Source organism: Micropterus salmoides, unplaced genomic scaffold, assembly GCF_014851395.1.
Source record: "Micropterus salmoides isolate LMB-PRFRI ecotype aquatic unplaced genomic scaffold, ASM1485139v1 Ms_hic_scaffold_7, whole genome shotgun sequence".
In the NCBI taxonomy this organism is placed as follows: domain Eukaryota; kingdom Metazoa; phylum Chordata; class Actinopteri; order Centrarchiformes; family Centrarchidae; genus Micropterus; species Micropterus salmoides.
In genome coordinates this window covers 28,521,281-28,540,657 of record NW_024044459.1, presented here as the reverse complement: position 1 = coordinate 28,540,657, position 19,377 = coordinate 28,521,281, and the positions used below count along the sequence as shown (strand labels likewise).

Genomic DNA, 19,377 nt, shown 5'->3' with positions numbered 1-19,377 from the left:
TCTATGCATGTCAGTTTTTGAGCCACGACAAAGACCAAAATACGGCCTGCAACAGACTAGATAACCCTTGTTTTTACCTAGCTGATTCCCAGGAACACCGTTTGCTATGTCACAGCACATATCACAAAATGGCATGTACTGCTGAAAGACTAAAGTCTAGGCTTTATGATAGGCTGAGTAAATAAAGTAGGGTTTTCAAAAAATGTCAATCACTACATCCACGAGAGGTCCTTGAACACACAGTCATAAAGGTGCACAAAAATATTTAGCTGATGGGTCCAGTTGTATGTGCGATCTCAGTGCGGACAGACACACACGCACACACTTCAACCAAATGCATGATCCACTCCAGGCTTTGCCTGGATATACAGGTGCTGGTCATATAATTAGAATATCATCAAAAAGTTGATTTATTTCAATAATTCCATGCAAAAAGTGAAACTTGAATAATGTATACATTCATTCCACACAGACTGATATATTTCAAGTGTTCATTCCTTTTAATTTTGATGATTATAACTGACAACTAATGAAAACCCCATAATCAGCATCTCAGAAAATTAGAATATTGTGAAAAGGTTCAATATTGAAGACACCTGGTGCCACACTCTAATCAGCTAATTAACTCAAAACACCTTCAAAAGGCCTTTAAATGGTCTCAGTCTAGTTCTGTAGGCTACACAATCATGGGGAAGACTGCTGACTTGATAGCTGTCCAAAAGACAACCATTGACACCTTGCACAAGGAGGGCAAGACACAAAAGGTCATTGCTAAAGAGGCTGGCTGTTCACAGAGCTCTGTGTCCAAGCACATTAATAGAGAGGCCAAGGGAAGGAAAAGATGTGGTAGAAAAAAGTGTACAAGCAATGGGGATAACCGCACCCTGGAGAGGATTGTGAAACAAAAGCCATTCAAAAATGTGGGGGAGATTCACAAAGAGTGGACTGCAGATGGAGTCAGTGCTTCAAGAACCACCACGCACAGACGTATGCAAGACATGGGTTTCAGCTGTCGCATTCCTTGTGTCAAGCCACTCTTGAACAAGACACAGCATCAGAAGCGTCTCGCCTGGGCTAAAGACAAAAAGGACTGGACTGCTGCTGAGTGGTCCAAAGTTATGTTCTCTGATGAAAGTAAATTTTGCATTTCCTCTAGAAATCAAGGTCCCAGAGTCTGGAGGAAGAGAGGAGAGGCACAGAATCCACGTTGCTTGAAGTCCAGTGTAAAGTTTCCACAGTCAGTGATGGTTTAGGGTGCCATGTCATCTGCTGGTGTTGGTCCACTGTGTTTTCTGAGGTCAAAGGTCAACACAGCCGTCTACCAGGAAGTTTTAGAGCACTTCATGCTTGCTGCTGCTGACCAACTTTATGGAGATGCAGATTTCATTTTCCAACAGGACTTGGCACCTGCACACAGTGCCAAAGCTACCAGTACCTGGTTTAAGGACCATGGTATCCCTGTTCTTAGTTGGCCAGCAAACTCGCCTGACCTTAACCCTATAGAAAATCTATGGGGTATTGTGAAGAGGAAGATGCGATATGCCAGACCCAACAATACAGAAGAGCTGAAGGCCACTATCAGAGCAACCTGGGCTCTCATAACACCTGAGCAGTGCCACAGACTGATCGACTCCATGCCACGCCGCATTGCTGCAGTAATTCAGGCAAAAGGAGCCCCAACTAAGTACTGAGTGCTGTACATGCTCATACTTTTCATGTTCATACTTTTCAGTTGGCCAACATTTCTAAAAATCCTTTTTTTGTATTGGTCTTAAGTAATATTCTAATTTTCGGAGATACTGAATTTGGGGTTTTCATTAGTTGTCAGTTTTAATCATCACAATTAAATGAAATAAACATTTGAAATATATTAGTCTGTGTGTAATGAATGAATATAATATCCAAGTTTCACTTTTTGAATGGAATTACTGAAATAAATCAACTTTTTGATGATATTCTGATTATATGACCAACACCTGTATATCCTGTGACCACCCTGTATACGTTTTGTCACGATTGGGGGAGGGGGGGGGGGGGAATCTTAAGCACTAAAACTGGTCTGTTCATTTTATATAAATGTGGTGTGTGTGTCAATATAATTAATACAATAGTGTTCTTATCTCAGAAATTACAATCATGGCTGAATTCTTTGTTTGAAGGTTAAAAAAAAAAAATTAAAGTAAAATGGTAGACTTTTAAAATTCTTTTTTTAAATATAACAAAATTAAATACACTTGTCATTGACATTGGCAAAAATGAATGGCTTTAAAAAATCTCTTTCACCAAAGTATCTGATTTATGTAATCAAGTTGCCTCACATTTCACAAAAGATTTGTCACTTCAAATCTCAAGGTTATTACTCTTTCAAACAGTGATAAATTATATATTGCCATAGTCTAAATAACTGTGGACTCAAAATAAGATGTGAATAAAGATAGCCAGTAACCAATTAACACGATCACTGACATTCTGGCATGCTTTTTAGGTTTAAAATATGTGACTCAAGCCATTGCTTCTTTGCGACAGTAACAAGGGGCTCCTCTTCAGTCATTGAGATCTGCCACCTTGCTGCAGATGTGCCTGATATCCTTCTGAAGCTTCTCCTTGTCAAGGCGGGATTTGATGTCACAAATCTGCCTCAGGGACTCAATGGCATCGTGCACAGACAGGAACCCTGTCCAAAAGAGAAGGTTGGGCAGGGTGAGCAGAGCATCACCAGACATAATGCATTTGAGGTGAAATTATTCCCTGAATACTGCTGGTGATTGAGGTGTTACATTGATACTGAGTTGGGCTTTGGTCTGCCTGTACAGCGCTTACATGAGATACTGTATATAAGAATAGCTTTGTGACAGTTATTTTTTGTGATTCTAACCATGTTTCATTTACTGCTATGGTAACAGTTGTAAAAATCTGCTACATTTCGTTTGAGTTTCAATTCATTTAATGATGCTGATGTGTTTTTTGCCTGTCTCTGATATCCTGGTGATATCTGTTTATCGTGACTTCATTGGGTAGTTAAGAACATCATGCTGCCTAAAATTGCTCAATCAATATTGCATGCACTCTAAGAAGTAATTTTCAGTGACTGTGAACTGTGATGTGGAGCGATAAACTTTCTTGTACAAGATGGGATATTAAATCTCTCTCCATCTCTTTCAGCCTCCCCGCCTGTCTTGCCACTAATATTTACGACACTCATCAATTATGCATTGCTTTTCTCTGCTGTATTACTCTCCTTCCATCTTTTCATCTTATACTTAAAGTAGAGTGATGGATGGATGGATGAATTGATAGAGCTCTAGCACTGAGTTGAGGTGCCTGAGTGGTGATTCATAGAGTAATTTAACCCTGCTCTTATTTACAGAGTGAGGGGTTTGCCACTTTTTTATTTGTCTACACTTTAATAAGAGCTGGAGACTGAGAGAGGTGGACAGAAAGAGAGGAAGGTTTGAGGTATTGTGCCTGGGCTCCTGGGAAATGAGCTTCCAATTGGCACAGCGTTGAGATGGGGATGGATGTCTACAGCAGCTTGATGCAGAGTTGGGTTACCTGGATAGCTATGTATTCATATATCATGTCCTATGGCTTATTGGCTTTGAGGTGGCTACATGAACGCAACTGTAACTCATGTCCATCTAATTTAATCTGTTTTTAAAAAAATACTGTATTTGCAATTAAATGAGTTGCTGGTAATTTTCTGTGTCACATAAAGAGAGAGAGGAGCTTGATTGGCTCAGCTGACCATGTCTCTTCGATATGTAATATGTAAGCTAAATGCCCTAATTGTAAATGTAATCAACGTACTACCTCTGATCAGGTTGCATAGTCAAGTTTCACCTTTAAATAATTTAAATAATTCCACCTAACTAAGAGAAATACACAAACCCACTTCATGTGGTGGTTGTCAACACTAAGAATAAAATGTATGCAAATGTAAATATTTGATGAAACTACATGGGTGAGTTAAAAGGCTTCTGAATCAGGCATGTTGCCTCCTGTGTATGTGAGCTCTGCTGCCCTTACTACCAGAATAGTTCAAATAAAGCTCACTTCTCATGCTTAATTTAAGATGTCACCACCAAGGCACTGACCACTGTCAACTTAACTGGGACATTATGCATCTCCTTTGTGGGCAAAGTTAATTAACCATATTAGTCAAGTAGTCAGGTGACTTCAATTTATGACTAATTATGAACAGCCTCTCTCTCTGTTTCTGACTCTTTTGTGAAGCGTTCTTGCATGTGCATTTTTTCCTTGACGTACAGTCAGGTCCATAAATATTGGGACATCGACACAATTCTAATCTTTTTGGCTCTATACACCACCACAATGGATTTGAAATGACAAGAAACAAGATGTGCTTTAACTGCAGACTTTCAGCTTTAATTTCAGGGTATTTACATCCAAATCAGGTGAACGGTGTAGGAATTACAACAGTTTGTATATGTGCCTCCCACTTTTTAAGGGACCAAAAGTAATAGGACAGATTAACAATCATAAATCAAACTTTCACTTTTTAATACTTGGTTGCAAATCCTTTGCAGTCAATTACAGCCTAAAGTCTGGAACGCATAGCCATCACCAGACGCTGGGTTTCATCCCTGGTGATGCTCTGCCAGGCCTGTACTGCAACTGTCTTTAGTTCCTGCTTGTTCTTGCGGCATTTTCCTTTCAGTTTTGTCTTCAGCAAGTGAAATGTACGCTCAATCAGATTCAGGTTAACAACAGCGATCACCCACCTTTGTGGTTTTCCTGTTTGAGCAGATGCAGCTCCTGATGAAGGCTGCTCTCCACTGAGGTTATTCTTTTACTGAGTTTGGTCTCAGAGTGTTTCAGTTGATCTGTCTGATTGTGGTCGGCCTGGTTTTGCTGGATCTCAAACTGTTCCACACGGGCCACCAGAGCATGTAGCTGGTCAGCTAATCTAGATGCGACCTCTAACTGAAGCAGAACACACACACACACACACACACACACACACACACACACTAAAATTTCAAACTTACAGGATTGCACAACAGGTTTTGATTCTTCACACTGTGTACCTGACCAGTCCTGAATATTATTTTTAATCTGTGGCATTAAACAAAAAGAAGGTGCTGTTGTAAAAAAATGTAAAGTAAAAAGTATGTAAAAAGAAAAAAAGAATAAAAAGTAAAACTGGAGAAGGTGCAAGAAGCAACAGCCTCTTTACTAAGTGTGTAATTATATGACAGGTAGGTCTCATAGTTCATTTAATGATGACATATAGGGCACCTTGGAAAAGCTCACCCATACTCACCCCAACCCTCAGCATCTGTTCCAGCTCATTATCCTTTTCAGTAAGTAATTTTTTTCTTGCTGAGTCACAGCTCCAAATGTGTGACTGAAGTATGCACATTTAGACCACACACACAAAAAGTTGTTGTCTCTAGCAGAACCCTAACAACTTGAATGCAGACGCATGAAAAAACTTGAATGACAGTGAAGGAAAAGGAGACAAAATGTACAGATATACTATATACTGAATGTGACCTGCGCAGTATTACTTGCATTTTGTTATTGTGGACAGCTACAGTACCATTTTGTCCTGCTGTTGTGTGCAGTGCTGGACTGAGCTGTTGAGCTGTTGTTCTGTCCACTTCCTCAGCAAATCTGTCTGCTCATTGGCTTCCTTCAGTTCACCTGACATCCTGCCAAGCCATCAGGAAAAGAGAGAGTAGAAGAGAAATATAGTTTACTTTGAAAATGCAGTCACAGAAGATGCAAGCTGCATTTTTTGGTGTCTTTCTAGACACTGAAAGCACCATTAGTGGATTAGATTATAAATGATGCATGAAGAGTAAACTGACTAATACCTGAACCTGAGCAATGCTTGCTGTAAATGTATAGCCCATTATATACAGTTCTTACTTGGCACTGTTTGGTGCTTGCCATTGTAATAAGAATTTCCATAACTATTATTTTATTGGCACCTCCTTGTCTTACATTAAGTAAAACATCTGTAGTGGGAAAACAGAATGTCAATCATAAATCAATAACAGTTATTCTGTCACTTTATTTTAAAAGCAAGATGCTTGATGTTCAGTTGGTCAATGCTGTCTGAAAGTCAGTGTTCAGAATTGTGTTTTCTCTTTGGTAATAAGAGGTGAGACTTCCTCAGCAATAGAGCTGCTTGTTTTGGTCGACTTGATGCTAGCTGCAGCAGGAAGAGCACGGTTACTCTGTGGTTGGGTGCAAACAAGCTCATATTCACACAATTCAGCTATTTGCTGAATGCACATCAGTACACATGCAAACATAAGCATACATGTATGCATTAGAGATGCACAATGCATGAGCAGTTAAGAAACACTTATTGTTCACCTTAAGAGGTTGCCACTTATATAGCTGTATGTAGCTCATTTCACTCACATAGCCCATTGGGTCAACAATGTTAGCATGTGTCTCAGATGAAAGCAGCAACCTTTGACATGCTGAGTGAAATATTGTGTGGGCTCTATCGTAGTCTAGGAGACAATGCAGTCTCTCTTGGGTGAACTTTTCTATCATGTACAGTATAACACACTGGAACTTCAATTCAATTGATCTTCTTTCCACTTATTGCTCCAATATATGGGATTCTTCCTAAATGAGAAAATCAATGAGGCAAATGTCAAGGCTTCACTGCATGTGTGTCCGTGTTTGACCAAATACAAATCAGACTCCTGCTGTAAATTACTTTAACTCTACATGTTGCTGCCTCAGAAACCACGCTGCCAGGCTAATTCAGCTAATGTTGACAGTTGTTAAACCAGGAGTACGCAAAACAACATGACAGCTGATTTGGCCATGTTAGATGAGCTTTCAGAATCCACCTGTCTCCATGGGGGTTTATCATTTCTCTGGAGTCAGTGTGCCTCCATTCAGTGCATCCAAGTTGTTTTGTTCTTGAGCTTATCTGATACATATTATCAAACACAGTTTGATTTTTTTGTCAGTGGCATTGTACTGTGAGCAATAGAACAAGCTAGATTGTTGCTCTGGCCAACATCAAGACAGAAGTTACAGTCAAGTAATGTAAGATGTCCTTTGACAAAATCACATCCTGTGGACGGCTGGCCTTCTATTGGGTGTGTGTAGGCAGTGTTTTGCTTCACCTATTTGTATCTATTGTTCTTTTGATCAGTGACCTGGTTTCTATTACAGATCTACATTACTAAACAGAACACGTCTCTGCTTCTGTTTCCCCCATGTTGAGACCAGGTGATTCATTTTGCATATTGCTGCCAATTGAGATTATTTATCAGCTGGATCAGTAAATCAACTTAACCAAGAGTTTTTCTGAGCCTCTGGCATCAATATTATGAGACTGCCATGGCTCTGAAATGTCCAGCTTGAAACAGCCGTAGAGAGAGTTAGGAGTGGGGATTTGATAAGCAAACTAGTAAGTCAGATTTGTCTTTATTATGTGAGTCTGGGAAGAATGAAAAAGAAAAAGAAATCACTTGTGAAGCCCTGCTAAACGGCAAATAAGATAATGGCGCTACTTCCCAGTCATAAGCACACTGAATACAGAATATTCCTTGAGAAAGTAAATTCAGGAGGAATTACGTTTTTTTCTTGTTACTTTTAGGCTGGATTGCTGCAATTCTTTATTATCAGATTGCTTGAATAAGTCCCTTAAGACTAAGCCAATTATTGTGAAAACCTATCTACATGTAAATATTATTATAAATTACAAATAAACTTTTGCAGGTTTAGCAGCAGCCCAATTTCCCCCAAACAGGGTTGATAATCAGGTGAATCCCAGTAAGGATATGTTGTAGCAGTGTGTACTGTATGTCTGCATGAACAAATAGGACCGCCTGATAATATGTGTTGCTGTGTAACTGTTATGTACTGTCATTAACAAACTGTAGTTTGTTACCGACAGAACCATTTTTTCTGTCTTCACTTGTTTTTTTTTTACTCCTAATCACAGCTAACTATGTAGCTCTTAATGTCAGAGGTCACTCCAAGAAAAGAGACGAAAGATGACATCAAAGGAAAGTGTTATAACAAGTAACCTGGGTGTGTTTGGGTTGTATTTGTTCTTTAATTAACGAACATACCTGGCCTCTAGTAGTTTAACTTTTATATGCAAATCAGACATGGAGCTCCTTTGACCCTGGGAAAGCTCTGACAATGAGGCCTCCAGTTTCCCCAGGTCATGATGAAGCTGGAAAAAGGAAAACACACAAACACATGCTGTTGTGTGACAGTGGATTATCTTGTGGTGCCGGCTCCATGATATGACCTTTACCCTTTGTGATTTGCTTAGTCAAGCTGATTGAGCTACTGCATCACTCCAGTGGCCAGTCAGGACTGGGAGTAACAGCGGTGACCCACTTTCTCTACATTTCCAATTATCTTTATGGTACATGCTTGACCACTGCTTCACAGCTAATGTGCTGTCATTGCAATGATTTACCACTGTGTCCCACCACCAGAGCTGAGTGCAGGCTGAACCTGTCTGTCTGTGTATGTGTTCAAGGCAGTTTAGTACATTTTACAACATGGATCTTATAAAGAAAATTTGACACAAAGGGCAATAAAGCTGTTTATGGAGAGACGATTGAATTAGTTTCACATCTCAATTACTCTTTAAGAGTCTGTGGTTGTGCTGGAGCCTCTGATTTTACTTGATAAAGCCTATCTCACTCAGCAGCAATAAGCTCCAAATCAGATGTCAAACAGCCATCCATCCTGTCAAAATACTTCCTCTGTCTATATTTTCAGATTCATATTTCCTTCTTGCAAGCAGCATTTAAATGACTGGAATCCTAATACCTGATAAATTCACAAAGAAGAACATCATTCGAGACTTTGAGATGAGAATGAATCCAAGGCTCATCACTGTGTGTGTGTGTGTGTGTGTGTTAAAACAGAGGAGGGGTAAAGATTAGGTTAGGGCTGAAGATTTAGCTATTTAGAGTAATACCGCATAATTTAAGAAATATAAGAACAAGATTAAGTGGCAACAGCCAGGTTAGCGGGTATTTGAATCTGCATTTAGACATGATTGTGCTAAATGTTAATGCCAGCATGCTAACATGCTCACATGCTCAACACATGCTAACATCCTGATGTTTAACAGATATAATGTTTAACATGTTCAACATTTTAGTTTAGCTTGTTAGCATGCTAACATTTGCTAATTAGCGATAAACACAACCACAAATTCATAGTAATCTATTAAATAGTATAATATTCCAGATTTCAGAATGCACTGTTCTGCCAATCTTGGATGTCTTGAATGTCACAGAAATAAAGAAACATTTTAATAAGTATTTAATTTAATAAGATTTTCTTTTTTTGGCACTGGTGTAGCTGCTTCACACATAGTGTCGACTTCGGCTAAACTGCTGCCAAACCCTTAATCAGCATTGAAGCACCATCTCTCACCTTGACTTCCAGCTCTTTCAGCCGTACAGCCACAGCTGACCTGAGCTCTGCCACCACCTTCTGTAGTCTAATCAGCTGCTGCTCCCCAGAGCTCGCATCAGCGCTCAGCTTGGCAATGCTGGCATCACACCTGAGATAATAGGTGAGGAAGCAGAGAGGGACCACTGAATGAGAACTGTGGGATGGAGAGGGAGTTAAGGAAATGTGTGAAGTCAGAGAGATGAGCAAAAGGCTGGAGAAAACAGGAATGATGCATTTTACTGAAACACACACACTTCAGATGGTAGTCAAACATGGAAAGAAATCAGACAGCTGCCCTCATCAATACTTTCCTAGGCAAGCTAATGGCTAATGAAGGCTCTGCTGAATCCTCAGTAGTGATAGTTTATCCTTTGAATGCTGAACAAACACATTTGAATGTTGTTCCACGTGTTTGTATCTGTTGAATTACAGATAAAAACACAGGCACGTGTGACAACCAATCAAATAAGAAATCTAGTTTATTAGATTTATCACCAAATACAATCAGCAGATTGCCGTAAAATACTTGTGTGATAAGTATGAACCGTGCGGACCCTTATTATCAGCATTGCTATATAGCTGTATTCCTTCCTGTGCTTAATTTAAGATGCCATCACTAAGCTAAATACTATCTCTCCCTGTCTCTATCAGGGTTACTGCGTGTTTGTGTTTGTCAATATGGCGATGGGTTGCGATGATGCAATGGATAATACGCCTACCTTTGGTGTGAAAGACCCAGGTTCAATTCCCCAGCCACCATTGTGTCCCTGAGCAAGACACTTAACCCCTACTTGCTCCAGAGGCGTGCGACCTCTGACATGTATAGCAGCTGTAAGCGTCAGCTAAATGAATAAATGTAATGTAATATATTTGGGATAAAATACAATGTCAGCTCATCAGCCAAACATCGTAGCAGTAAATTGTAGAGATGCCCAGTGTAAAATTTTGGTTATTTCTCTGTAGACCACTACAGTCCTTCCATAAAGAGCTTGCACAGAACAATACAGTTTATTAAAAAAAAACTGGCTCCTAACTTACTTAATTATTTATGACTAACATACAAGAGGCCATTAGACTGAGTGGGTGTAGTTTTTCTGCAGTATTTATCGGACAATAAATCAACTGTTTGTTGAGTAATAGGCAATTTTCCCTCTCTTCACACCACGGAGGAGGCAGGCCCGTTGTGAAACAAGATATTCACAAAATAACACTACATCTTTGACCTACCGTCTGAAGACAAGTTAAATTATCTCAGATGCGCTGACCAATGATTGCCAGGGATGTTCAAAAGAATTCAGCCTATAGCTACACAGCATAAACACCACACACCACTGCAAGTACCTCTCTTCAGCAATCCAGTCTATTAACCGCAATCTGCACAGCCACAAAATAATGAAGCAAGTGCTAGTGTGTTCAAACCTAGAAACTTCTCTCTGGTGAGAACAAAATAATGAATGTGTGCGTCTCTGCGAGAGTCTGAGAGGTGAAGCCATGGCGGATTGGAAGTTGTGACCCTGTGAAGAGCTGCCAGACAGAATGCAGATTATGCAATTGCACTTTATTAGCGGGAGAGAAAAACAAGTAGGATATCAGCAAGTAATGTTAATCAGTCAAATAACTTGTGCATCAGACCTGAGTCTTAATACTTGTACAAGTCCAATAATGCTGTGGAGGAAAGTTTTTATCTGCTAGCACTTGACAGTCAGTCCTCTGTACAGTTTTTACTTTGGTTGTTTTTATACATTATTTGACCCAGGCCTGGTGTGCATACCTGGCTACTCTTCCTCTCAAGTCTCCAATACTAGCCATGCTCTTCTGATCCAAGCTTTGAACAGCCATTGTGGTTCCAGATGTGATGGAGTCCCGCTGGGCGAGCTGTTGCTCCAGGGCCTGCTCAGAACAAATGGCACAAGTAATTTTCATGTACATGTGAAACAAAATACACATGTGGAAATATGGCAGGAAACAAAGGATGATAATAGATATTAGTGTGTTAATTCCCTTTCAGTCACTTTAATGCTGTCAAAATAACAATTGTGGGTAAAACTACCACGTGTCCTTCGTTGACAACTTAATACTGACCAACATCTCTGATAACCCAACATCAAGGAGAAGACCCTCTGTCTTATCTTGAAAGCAAATAGAGATTGTGTGATGTTCCTTTAATTTTATTTAGCAGCATATTCACATCACGACTTAGCTTATTACTTCTTCATATGCAGAATTAATTAGCTCTTAGGCATTCATGTAATATCTCAGATAACGACACCCTCTAATCATGTTAATGGACCATTTGGTATGCACTGATTAACTTACGTATTTCATTTTTGTATTTCAGTGTGGCTTGAGATGTTCTGCTCAGCCAAAGATCACTCCAAACACTCCAAAGATGACTCATAAAATATTTGTTTTATGAGTCAAATTTAAGAGCACTTCCCACTAATTCTTCTGACTGCTGTTTTTCTGAGGTTGGTGCATAACCCGGCAGTATTTATTTAACCACATACTGTGTACATTATGAATTTTTTGCTTATACAGACAAAATATCCGCACGCTGATGATGGTGAGGAGGCAGGCAGGCTTTGCTCAGACGCTGCACCATTCTATCAGGTGTAATCAAATCAGCTGTGAGTTTGTTTGTGAGGGTGCGGCGTGTGCTGCACATCAAAACAGATGAGGAGAAAAGTGGATGGCAGATAAAAGAATGAGAAGAATCAAGATGATGACTTTATCCAGATAATAAGACATTAAAGATAGTTCTGAGAATAAAAACAAGGCTACAGGATGCATGGCTATAGTACATCAAATAAGTGTATTAATGGAATCTGCATATAACAAAAGCCTAGCCCACTAACCTCCACCATCTACCCATTTATACCTGGATGTCCTTGCTAAGCTGCTTGACAATGCGTGTGATGGTCAGTATGTGATTCTCCAGAAGCTTGCGGGAAAGTGCCTCGACCTGGACGGAGCCCTGGGTGGACTGCAGACCTGCTGCCACCTCCTCTTTAATCCTAAAAGCCTGCTCCAGCAGCACAGCCAGTGTCCTCTCCTGACCGCTCAGACGACCCTCCAAGACATCGGGTCTTAATCAGGAAGTAAACAGACACAGAAGGACAAGCTCTGACTCACAACCTTTTAGAAGTTGTTTATTTTATTTATATTATATTTATTGCAAATCATGAAAAGTCAAGAGATCTCAGGAATACCTTCAGGAATTAAAAGAAAAAAAACATTTACAGTAAAAGTCCCAGAAGAATAATGAAGGTGCACTGATTTGAATTGGTCTTACTCTAAGGTCGTCCTCAAACCAGATCTCTCATAGACTTCATGTCTGTGCATGCGGTCTCACCCTGCCTGATGCTACTATGGATTAAGGATTACTTTGATCAATGTGATTCATAGTGCTGTTAGAAAGGTCACTGGTGGTTCCCATCTGTATTTCCATCAGATTGATTTTAGAAATGAATTAGTGACACACACGAACTAAGGAAGATGAAAAATATGAAGGTACCGTAAAATGGTTAAAATGAATGGAAATATAAAATACAGTCATTCAACAAAATATGTTACCTGGTGCGATTCTGATAGGGCTGTAACTTTGACTTGTGTGACATTCTTCTTGTCTAAAAAGAAAAACATGTTACATATTTTGGTGTGATATACAGTAGTTTTAATTCAAATACATTTCTAATCTGTGCTGGTAACATTACTGCTCTGTTAAATATATTATCATTGCTTATTGTTAAAGTAAACAGAACAAACATTTTATAGTCCTGGCATAACCAGACTCATATGATGGCATAACTGTTCCCTTTTTTTAAAACAACAGTCATTTTTAGCTTTTTTAAATTTCAGAATACTCACAGGCCTGTGCTTTTCTTCAGCTGGCTCTTGAGTTCATGTGTTTTGTGTTGTCACTTGGTAACTGTGGTCTCCTTGAGAGGGGTGTGCCTGCCTGCCAGTGTGTATTTGTCAACACAGTAATGCGAGAATGATGCATTGTAGACTTGGTGAAGCAGCTTAACTCATCTAAACCTTGTGTGAGTGTGAACATACTATTACTTAGGAAAGTAGCAAATTCTCAAAACAACTCACGAAAAAAACCCAAACCTCAATGCAAAAGGCAACTGCAGGCAATTAAAGAGTCCAGCTGCCTTTGAGTTAGTTCCTCTACATATTCTATGACCTGGATGGTTGATTACTTTGTAGATACTGAAATTAAAACAGTTCTTCACTTCATGAGTATCGCTTTTCTCTAATTTATATAAATTTTTGTACTTGGCACCCTCTTTCACTAGAGTGAGCTTAATCGTGATATAAATAAATACCCTAATCATCAATGGTTTAAAGTTTTCATTAATTAATTGCATTTATCTGTGAAGTACAGTAATCAAGTCCTCTTGGGTTGGTCCTTCTAATGCGATTCAGGGTTGCTAATTACAGATTACATGTGGAAGTTATTACTTAAGGAGTGTATTAGCGTTTGATTAAAATTCCAACAAATAGTTTTAATCCACATTCAAATCATAAACACATTATAACAACCCAAAATATTTTGCCACACAGCAGCCATATATTTTTACATAGATAAACTAAATCTCAGACTCATTCGGATCATTTGAAGGATTACTTCAATGTAGCCTTTCATTGGGGTTAATTTGAACTTGGAACAGGTAGTAAGAAAATATTACTGCCACATCATTAAAGGCATCAGATCTGCCATCCGTCTGCTGTTTCACTGCACACAATATAACTAGCTACCTGACTTAATGCATTATGACAGGCATGATTCAACACCTAGAGTGAAAATGGCCTTATCATGTTTCACTTAACCACGAACTTATCCAATTCACTTCAATTTTATTTATATAGCGCCAAATCACAACAACAGTTATCTCACAGCGCTTTTCATAAAAGAGCAGGTCTAGACCATACTCTATGATGTTATTTACAGAAGCCCAACAATTCCCACCAAGAGCAAGCACTAGGTGACAGAGGCAAGGAAAAACTTCCTTTTACATTGTCATACAGCGTGAACGCAGTCCATTCAGTAGTGCCACTGAATTATATCTAATTGCACCCAGTGGAAGAACATGATTCTACAGGAGCATGCGTGCACACACACACACACACACACACTGTGGACTAGTGTCATATCAACAGTACCAGAATCATTAACAGTAAAGGCCTGCTCCCTGCAGACTCATCAGTTATCCCTGTTAGCCCAATGGTAGTTGAAAGGAACTGTTGGCTCATATGCTCATCTCCATCTACTTAAATGAAAGAGGGGTTCAGTGCAGTTGACTGTGTTGCTGCCAGTGCTCTCCTGATTTTAAATAAAGCATTTTATTTTGTAGTATGGATGAGATATCAACCAAAGTGATCCCAAGCTTCAACAAAGCTCATTATTGACTTCTCATTCAATGTTTGACATACATCCAGATTACTCATGTCTATATGTCATATGTCATAAAGGTTAAAGAAGTTATATGAAGCCCTCTTTTATAAAGTCAATGTTGCTCTAATTACCCACATACCATTTTTAATCATTTTCTCACTATTAGAGGGTCAAGACCAAGAGCTTGCAACAGAAGGCTTTATCAGCTACATCACCTTCACCATTACTCCTGCAAGCAACGACATGGTCGTATGACTGTCTTACATGAATAAATGTCCATGAAAGCATCTTTTAAAGACTTGTGCTCATCCAGTTATAACAGTCCCATTTGTATTTTCCTTGCTCAAAGTAAAATTTCATCTGCCCTGTTTGCAGATAAAAGGTCATTCTGTGACCTCTTACGTCTGTGTGTACATGTGCGCTACAGAGCGTTAGATGGAGAGAGGTATTCATTTGTGTAATTAGTGTCTCTGTGTGTTTGTTTATGTGAAAGTGGGCACCGTGTTAACCAGGGGGACGGAACAGGCCAGCACTGAAACAAGGGCCAGAGGGGAAGACGTAATGAGCGTATTATACACACAGCACAGCTTCTGAGGCTGTTCAGAGCTGCCTACTCGCTGCTGCATGCCGGTGATAACGTTCACTGAAGCGTGACCTATTTGACAGAGAGAACATATCCAGACATGGTGACAGTGCGGGGACATCCACATGTCACAGAAGAGGACAAGTCCTTAAAACCTCAAAGGTTTCAGAAGTGCTGTCAGCTCTAGATTTACCAAGGTCAATGCTTTGAAGGAGTGAATCTAGAGGCTGTTAATGACCATGCATAAACAACACATAGACCTATCAAACTACAAAAAGATAAATTCAGATAGGGGTGATAGGGGATCTACAGTTGAATTATAAACATATCCACGAGGCATTGTGGGTTGCGTTATGCAATCACCAGCATGCAGATTATCCAGTCAAGTGACATGGCTGGCCAGAGGGAGGCGCGGTGCAGCCTTCGTCCTTCATTTGAATATAACAATTAATGGGGAAGTTGACTAAACCCTGGTAAAGCACAGTTGAAAAAGCAGGGACGCAAAGACGATCAACGACCAAGCAGAGCATTTACCAAGCAGTAATCTTGCAGACGTCACTGCATGTGCTCCAACTTCACGACTAAGAAGAGATAAATCTTCAATAGATAGTACTGCTTGCCGTCTGACAAGCGTGTGGCATAGTGTGGGGCATAATATTTACAGTGCTGCTTGCATAGGCATTCTACAACACCCCCTCCATCATCACACTGTGCGTCTCCGTCCTGGCGCTCTGAACTGATCATCAGTGGAAGTGCTCCCGAGCTGCAGTAGCCCAACTGTGACATCTTTCCACAATTCGGTGTGTGCTCAGGCTGGCTGGCTGCTGCACAGGCACCATGGAGCAAAAATCACCTAAAGATGAGGGCACCGCCAAGGGACAAGAGTCTCTGTCCTACCAGCGGAGGATGTGGAAGAATTTCCAGGAGAAAACCAAGCCTTGGCTCAGTCCTAAACTGGGATCGGAGCGTCGGGGTGCCGGGGGCGCGGAGGGCAGCAAAAAGGAATCGGGGTTATGGATGTTTAAGAGGAAAAAGAAACAAATGGACCGGGTGTTTTCGTCGTCTCAGCCGAATCTGTGCTGCTCTCCGCCGGCGCCTTTTGAAGGAGATAAGAAGTCCCTTGGAAGCGACGCGGTCCCGGGTACCAGCAGCGACGGACAGCCTCTGCTACACCCCCTTGGCGCAGCTTCTGGAGCCACGGGGAGCAAACCCGAGCTGGCGGCGCACGGAAGCCCCAAACTCCCCGTATCCAAGCTGATCACGTATCAGCAGAAGAGCTCCTCTCTCGGCTCGGCGTGCTTCGAGAAACTGGTGGTGGACCCGGCCGCGGTGGGGGGAGAGGAGGAGCAGCTGCGTAAAAACGCAAGTGATTCTGTGAGTAAAGATCATGTGGCAAAATACGCATCTCGTAGATTATCTGCTACTACCGAGTAAGGTTATTGCAAAAAAAAATTAAATCCATTGCTCTAAAAATTAAATAAAGGATGATGATGGTACTGCGATGTGTTCACCATTGGTATCATGTGATGCACTCATCGATTTGCCAGTCCACTGCTTTCTTTACTCTGTCCTGTGGCTTGTATGGGCCAGATGACTACAGCAAATGCCAGTGTAGGCCTATGTGATCATCACCAGCAACAAGCTCACATCACAAACTGCTTGGTTTGGCATCAGGTCACCCCATACCCTACACATCCAGACTGTGTATAAGGTTATTACAATTAAAGATAGGATTTCTACACAGACTACATGCTCTGATGTCATTAACTGCCTCCTCTTGCCTGCTCACACGCTTTGCTTCCACTATAGGGACAGTCCATCTGTCACAGCGTCCTTGCCCTGTAGACAGAGGCTGCAAAAGGCCCATGCATGCTCAAGGGTACATGGCTTTCCTTTTCATGAAAAGTGGCCAGTTGGCAAATGGTTATCGGGCATGCCACTAGCAGTGTTGGAGACTGATGGGAAGTATATTCCCACCGACAATAACATGCTGAGTCAGCGTGCCACGTAGGAGAAACATTATCAAAGGGATATGGCAGCCACTAGTTGTGAAGGCTACATTCACAAAAAAAAGACATACAGCCCTGAAGTAACGTTTTGAGAGAAAAAAAAAGACCCACGCCTTGTCTCTTGGTAGCAGTCCAGTTCCCTAGTCCTACAGTAGGCTATTTCATGTCATTTCAGACAGGCTGTTCTGTTGTCGATAGAAATCAGCTTGAAAATACAGTGGGCATGCCCATAAGCACATTCTGTTTCAGTGGCAGCGGTTATGAGCTTTTCATCTCACCACTCTTGAAGTACTCCAGACCTGCTTCTGAACATCATCCAGATCGCTGTCTAAAAGTGATTTAGCATATAAGTACACTTCTCCCCGCTGAAGTCGGGGCCAGAGATCTCTTATCCGTTAAATCTCTTGGAGAAGTGCAGTGCACTCAGCTGAAGGGGTAAAAGAAAGCAAGTATTAATGACTTCATTGAAATTGATCCTGCAGCTTCATCACAGCACTTACCAGGTCAGTTACATAATGCACAGAGAGATCTCACTTTGCCAAATAAAGTTTTAGCATTCAGCGTGAGCCATTAGTTGCCTCCTGTTGTTGCCATGTTCATAAGTTTTCCACATAGCTGGAAAGAGGAGAGCAGTGGTAAACACTACTCCCAGTGACAGCATCATCTTCTCAGGTTATGGTAGAGTGAAATAAATAAAGGTGATGAAGACAGATCAGACAGTTAGAGGTAATGAGAGGTGATGAGGGGATGGGAGGAAGTCAAATGAGAGATGAGAGATGATGATGTGATGTGTGATAAGTGAAGATTAAGTGAGAGGACAAGAAGTGAAGAGATGAGATCAGATGAGATCAGATGAGGTGAGATTAGAGATGCTTTATTAATAGGGAAAATCAAGTATTATATGACAATGAAGTCAGTCAAATAAACATTCTAACAATAACACTAATTTACACTCTAACACTAACACTAATTTAGCTAAAAATGTGGTGGTCCATTTTAAATGTGCATTTGTTTACATATGCATTTTGGTGATGGACTTATTTGCTGCCCAAACACTTTACTAGCCCAACAAGGATTATAACTCAAAGTCATACACTTTTACAATCATCCACAAATCCAGCAATAGGTGACTGCTAATGCAAGTGCATAAACCTCCAAGCCACAATTTCATAAATGAAATAGGAATATATGGAACATAGGCAAAATCCCATTTCAGTTTGATTTGGAAAGTAAGTGATTGAAGGGATTAATGCCAAGTTCTTTAAGTAATTTCAATATTGATCCAATGGAGGAAAAAATTAGCATATTTAACATTTGCTGCTTGCAGTGCTGGGCAGTGTGTGTATGTGTGTGTGAAGATTACTGTAAAACATGACAGGGGAAAGCACCTGCTGACATAGAAAACATATCTATTTTTGTTCGGTCTTTTGCTTTGAGAGGAGTTAGTATGAGTACTGTATTGTGTTCTTATGAGCACTTTGGATCATAGTATAACTGGGAATCAGATAGGCATACATATTTTCAGAACTTACCATATACTTCTATGGTTTCGCTCACTTTTCTCCAAGCCCTCTCCTTTCTTGTCCCATCTCTGTACAGCAAAGACGTCATTTTATAGAGTCTCAAGTCCATTATTAGAAAATATTACTGGGGTTCAGCTTTATTTTGAGGTAGATACTTTACTCTGCCCTGATCTTGTAACAACAAAGAATTGATTATACAGGTTCTGAATTCCAATGAGCTAATAATCATGCATTCATCTATAGTATCTACAATCCCTTGGTTCACTGAGTGGGGAAGAAATTTAAATCACTGGAAAATACCTTTCCCAAAATTTCTTTTGGACTGCTTCATGACTGCTTTCTCTGTGTCACTGGGTTTTAGACTGGAGCTGCAGTCGGCTACTTGCATTTATCTCTTGCAACTCAGCTTTTCTACACAGAGGTTTCTACTGA

General features: G+C 40.4%; 2 protein-coding genes across 6 annotated transcripts in view; one reads left to right on the top strand and one right to left on the bottom strand.

The window, feature by feature from the left end:
- Positions 1-2,273: 2,273 nt before the first annotated feature.
- Positions 2,274-19,017, bottom strand: fam81b (family with sequence similarity 81 member B). 2 transcript variants are annotated; one of them, XM_038703642.1, is made up of 11 exons: positions 18,955-19,017; positions 17,701-17,849; positions 13,297-13,387; positions 13,003-13,055; positions 12,308-12,515; positions 11,201-11,319; positions 9,409-9,538; positions 8,076-8,182; positions 5,564-5,675; positions 4,743-4,944; positions 2,274-2,674 (listed from the first exon to the last, which is right to left on the bottom strand). In XM_038703642.1, the coding sequence occupies exons 4-11, from the start codon at positions 13,044-13,046 to the stop codon at positions 2,544-2,546; spliced, it is 1,053 nt and encodes a 350-aa protein (XP_038559570.1). In that variant the 5' UTR covers positions 13,047-13,055; positions 13,297-13,387; positions 17,701-17,849; positions 18,955-19,017; the 3' UTR covers positions 2,274-2,543. The 2 variants fall into 2 exon arrangements, with proteins under 2 accessions (XP_038559570.1, XP_038559571.1); XM_038703643.1 differs by lacking the exon at positions 13,297-13,387.
- The window catches only part of mctp1a (multiple C2 domains, transmembrane 1a), a 161,513-nt gene continuing 158,008 nt past the window's right edge, over positions 15,873-19,377 (top strand). For 3 of the 4 annotated variants that reach the window (XM_038703636.1, XM_038703637.1, XM_038703635.1), the window contains exon 1: positions 15,873-16,787. In XM_038703636.1, coding sequence (XP_038559564.1) covers positions 16,251-16,787 — 537 coding nt within the window. In that variant the 5' untranslated portion in view covers positions 15,873-16,250. The remainder of the gene's footprint in view (positions 16,788-19,377) is intronic. The other variant, XM_038703638.1, reaches the window with a different exon arrangement.

Bases quoted from the DNA above. Each gene is read 5' to 3' on its own strand.
- fam81b (XM_038703642.1), bottom strand. From the start codon at position 13,046: ATGTCACACAAGTCAAAGTTACAGCCCTATCAGAATCGCACCAG. The intron at 12,516-13,002 runs GTAACATATTTT...TTCCTGATTAAG, and splicing joins CCCTATCAGAATCGCACCAG to ACCCGATGTCTTGGAGGGTC. The intron at 2,675-4,742 runs GTGGGTGATCGC...TCTTTTGGACAG, and splicing joins CAAACAGGAAAACCACAAAG to GGTTCCTGTCTGTGCACGAT.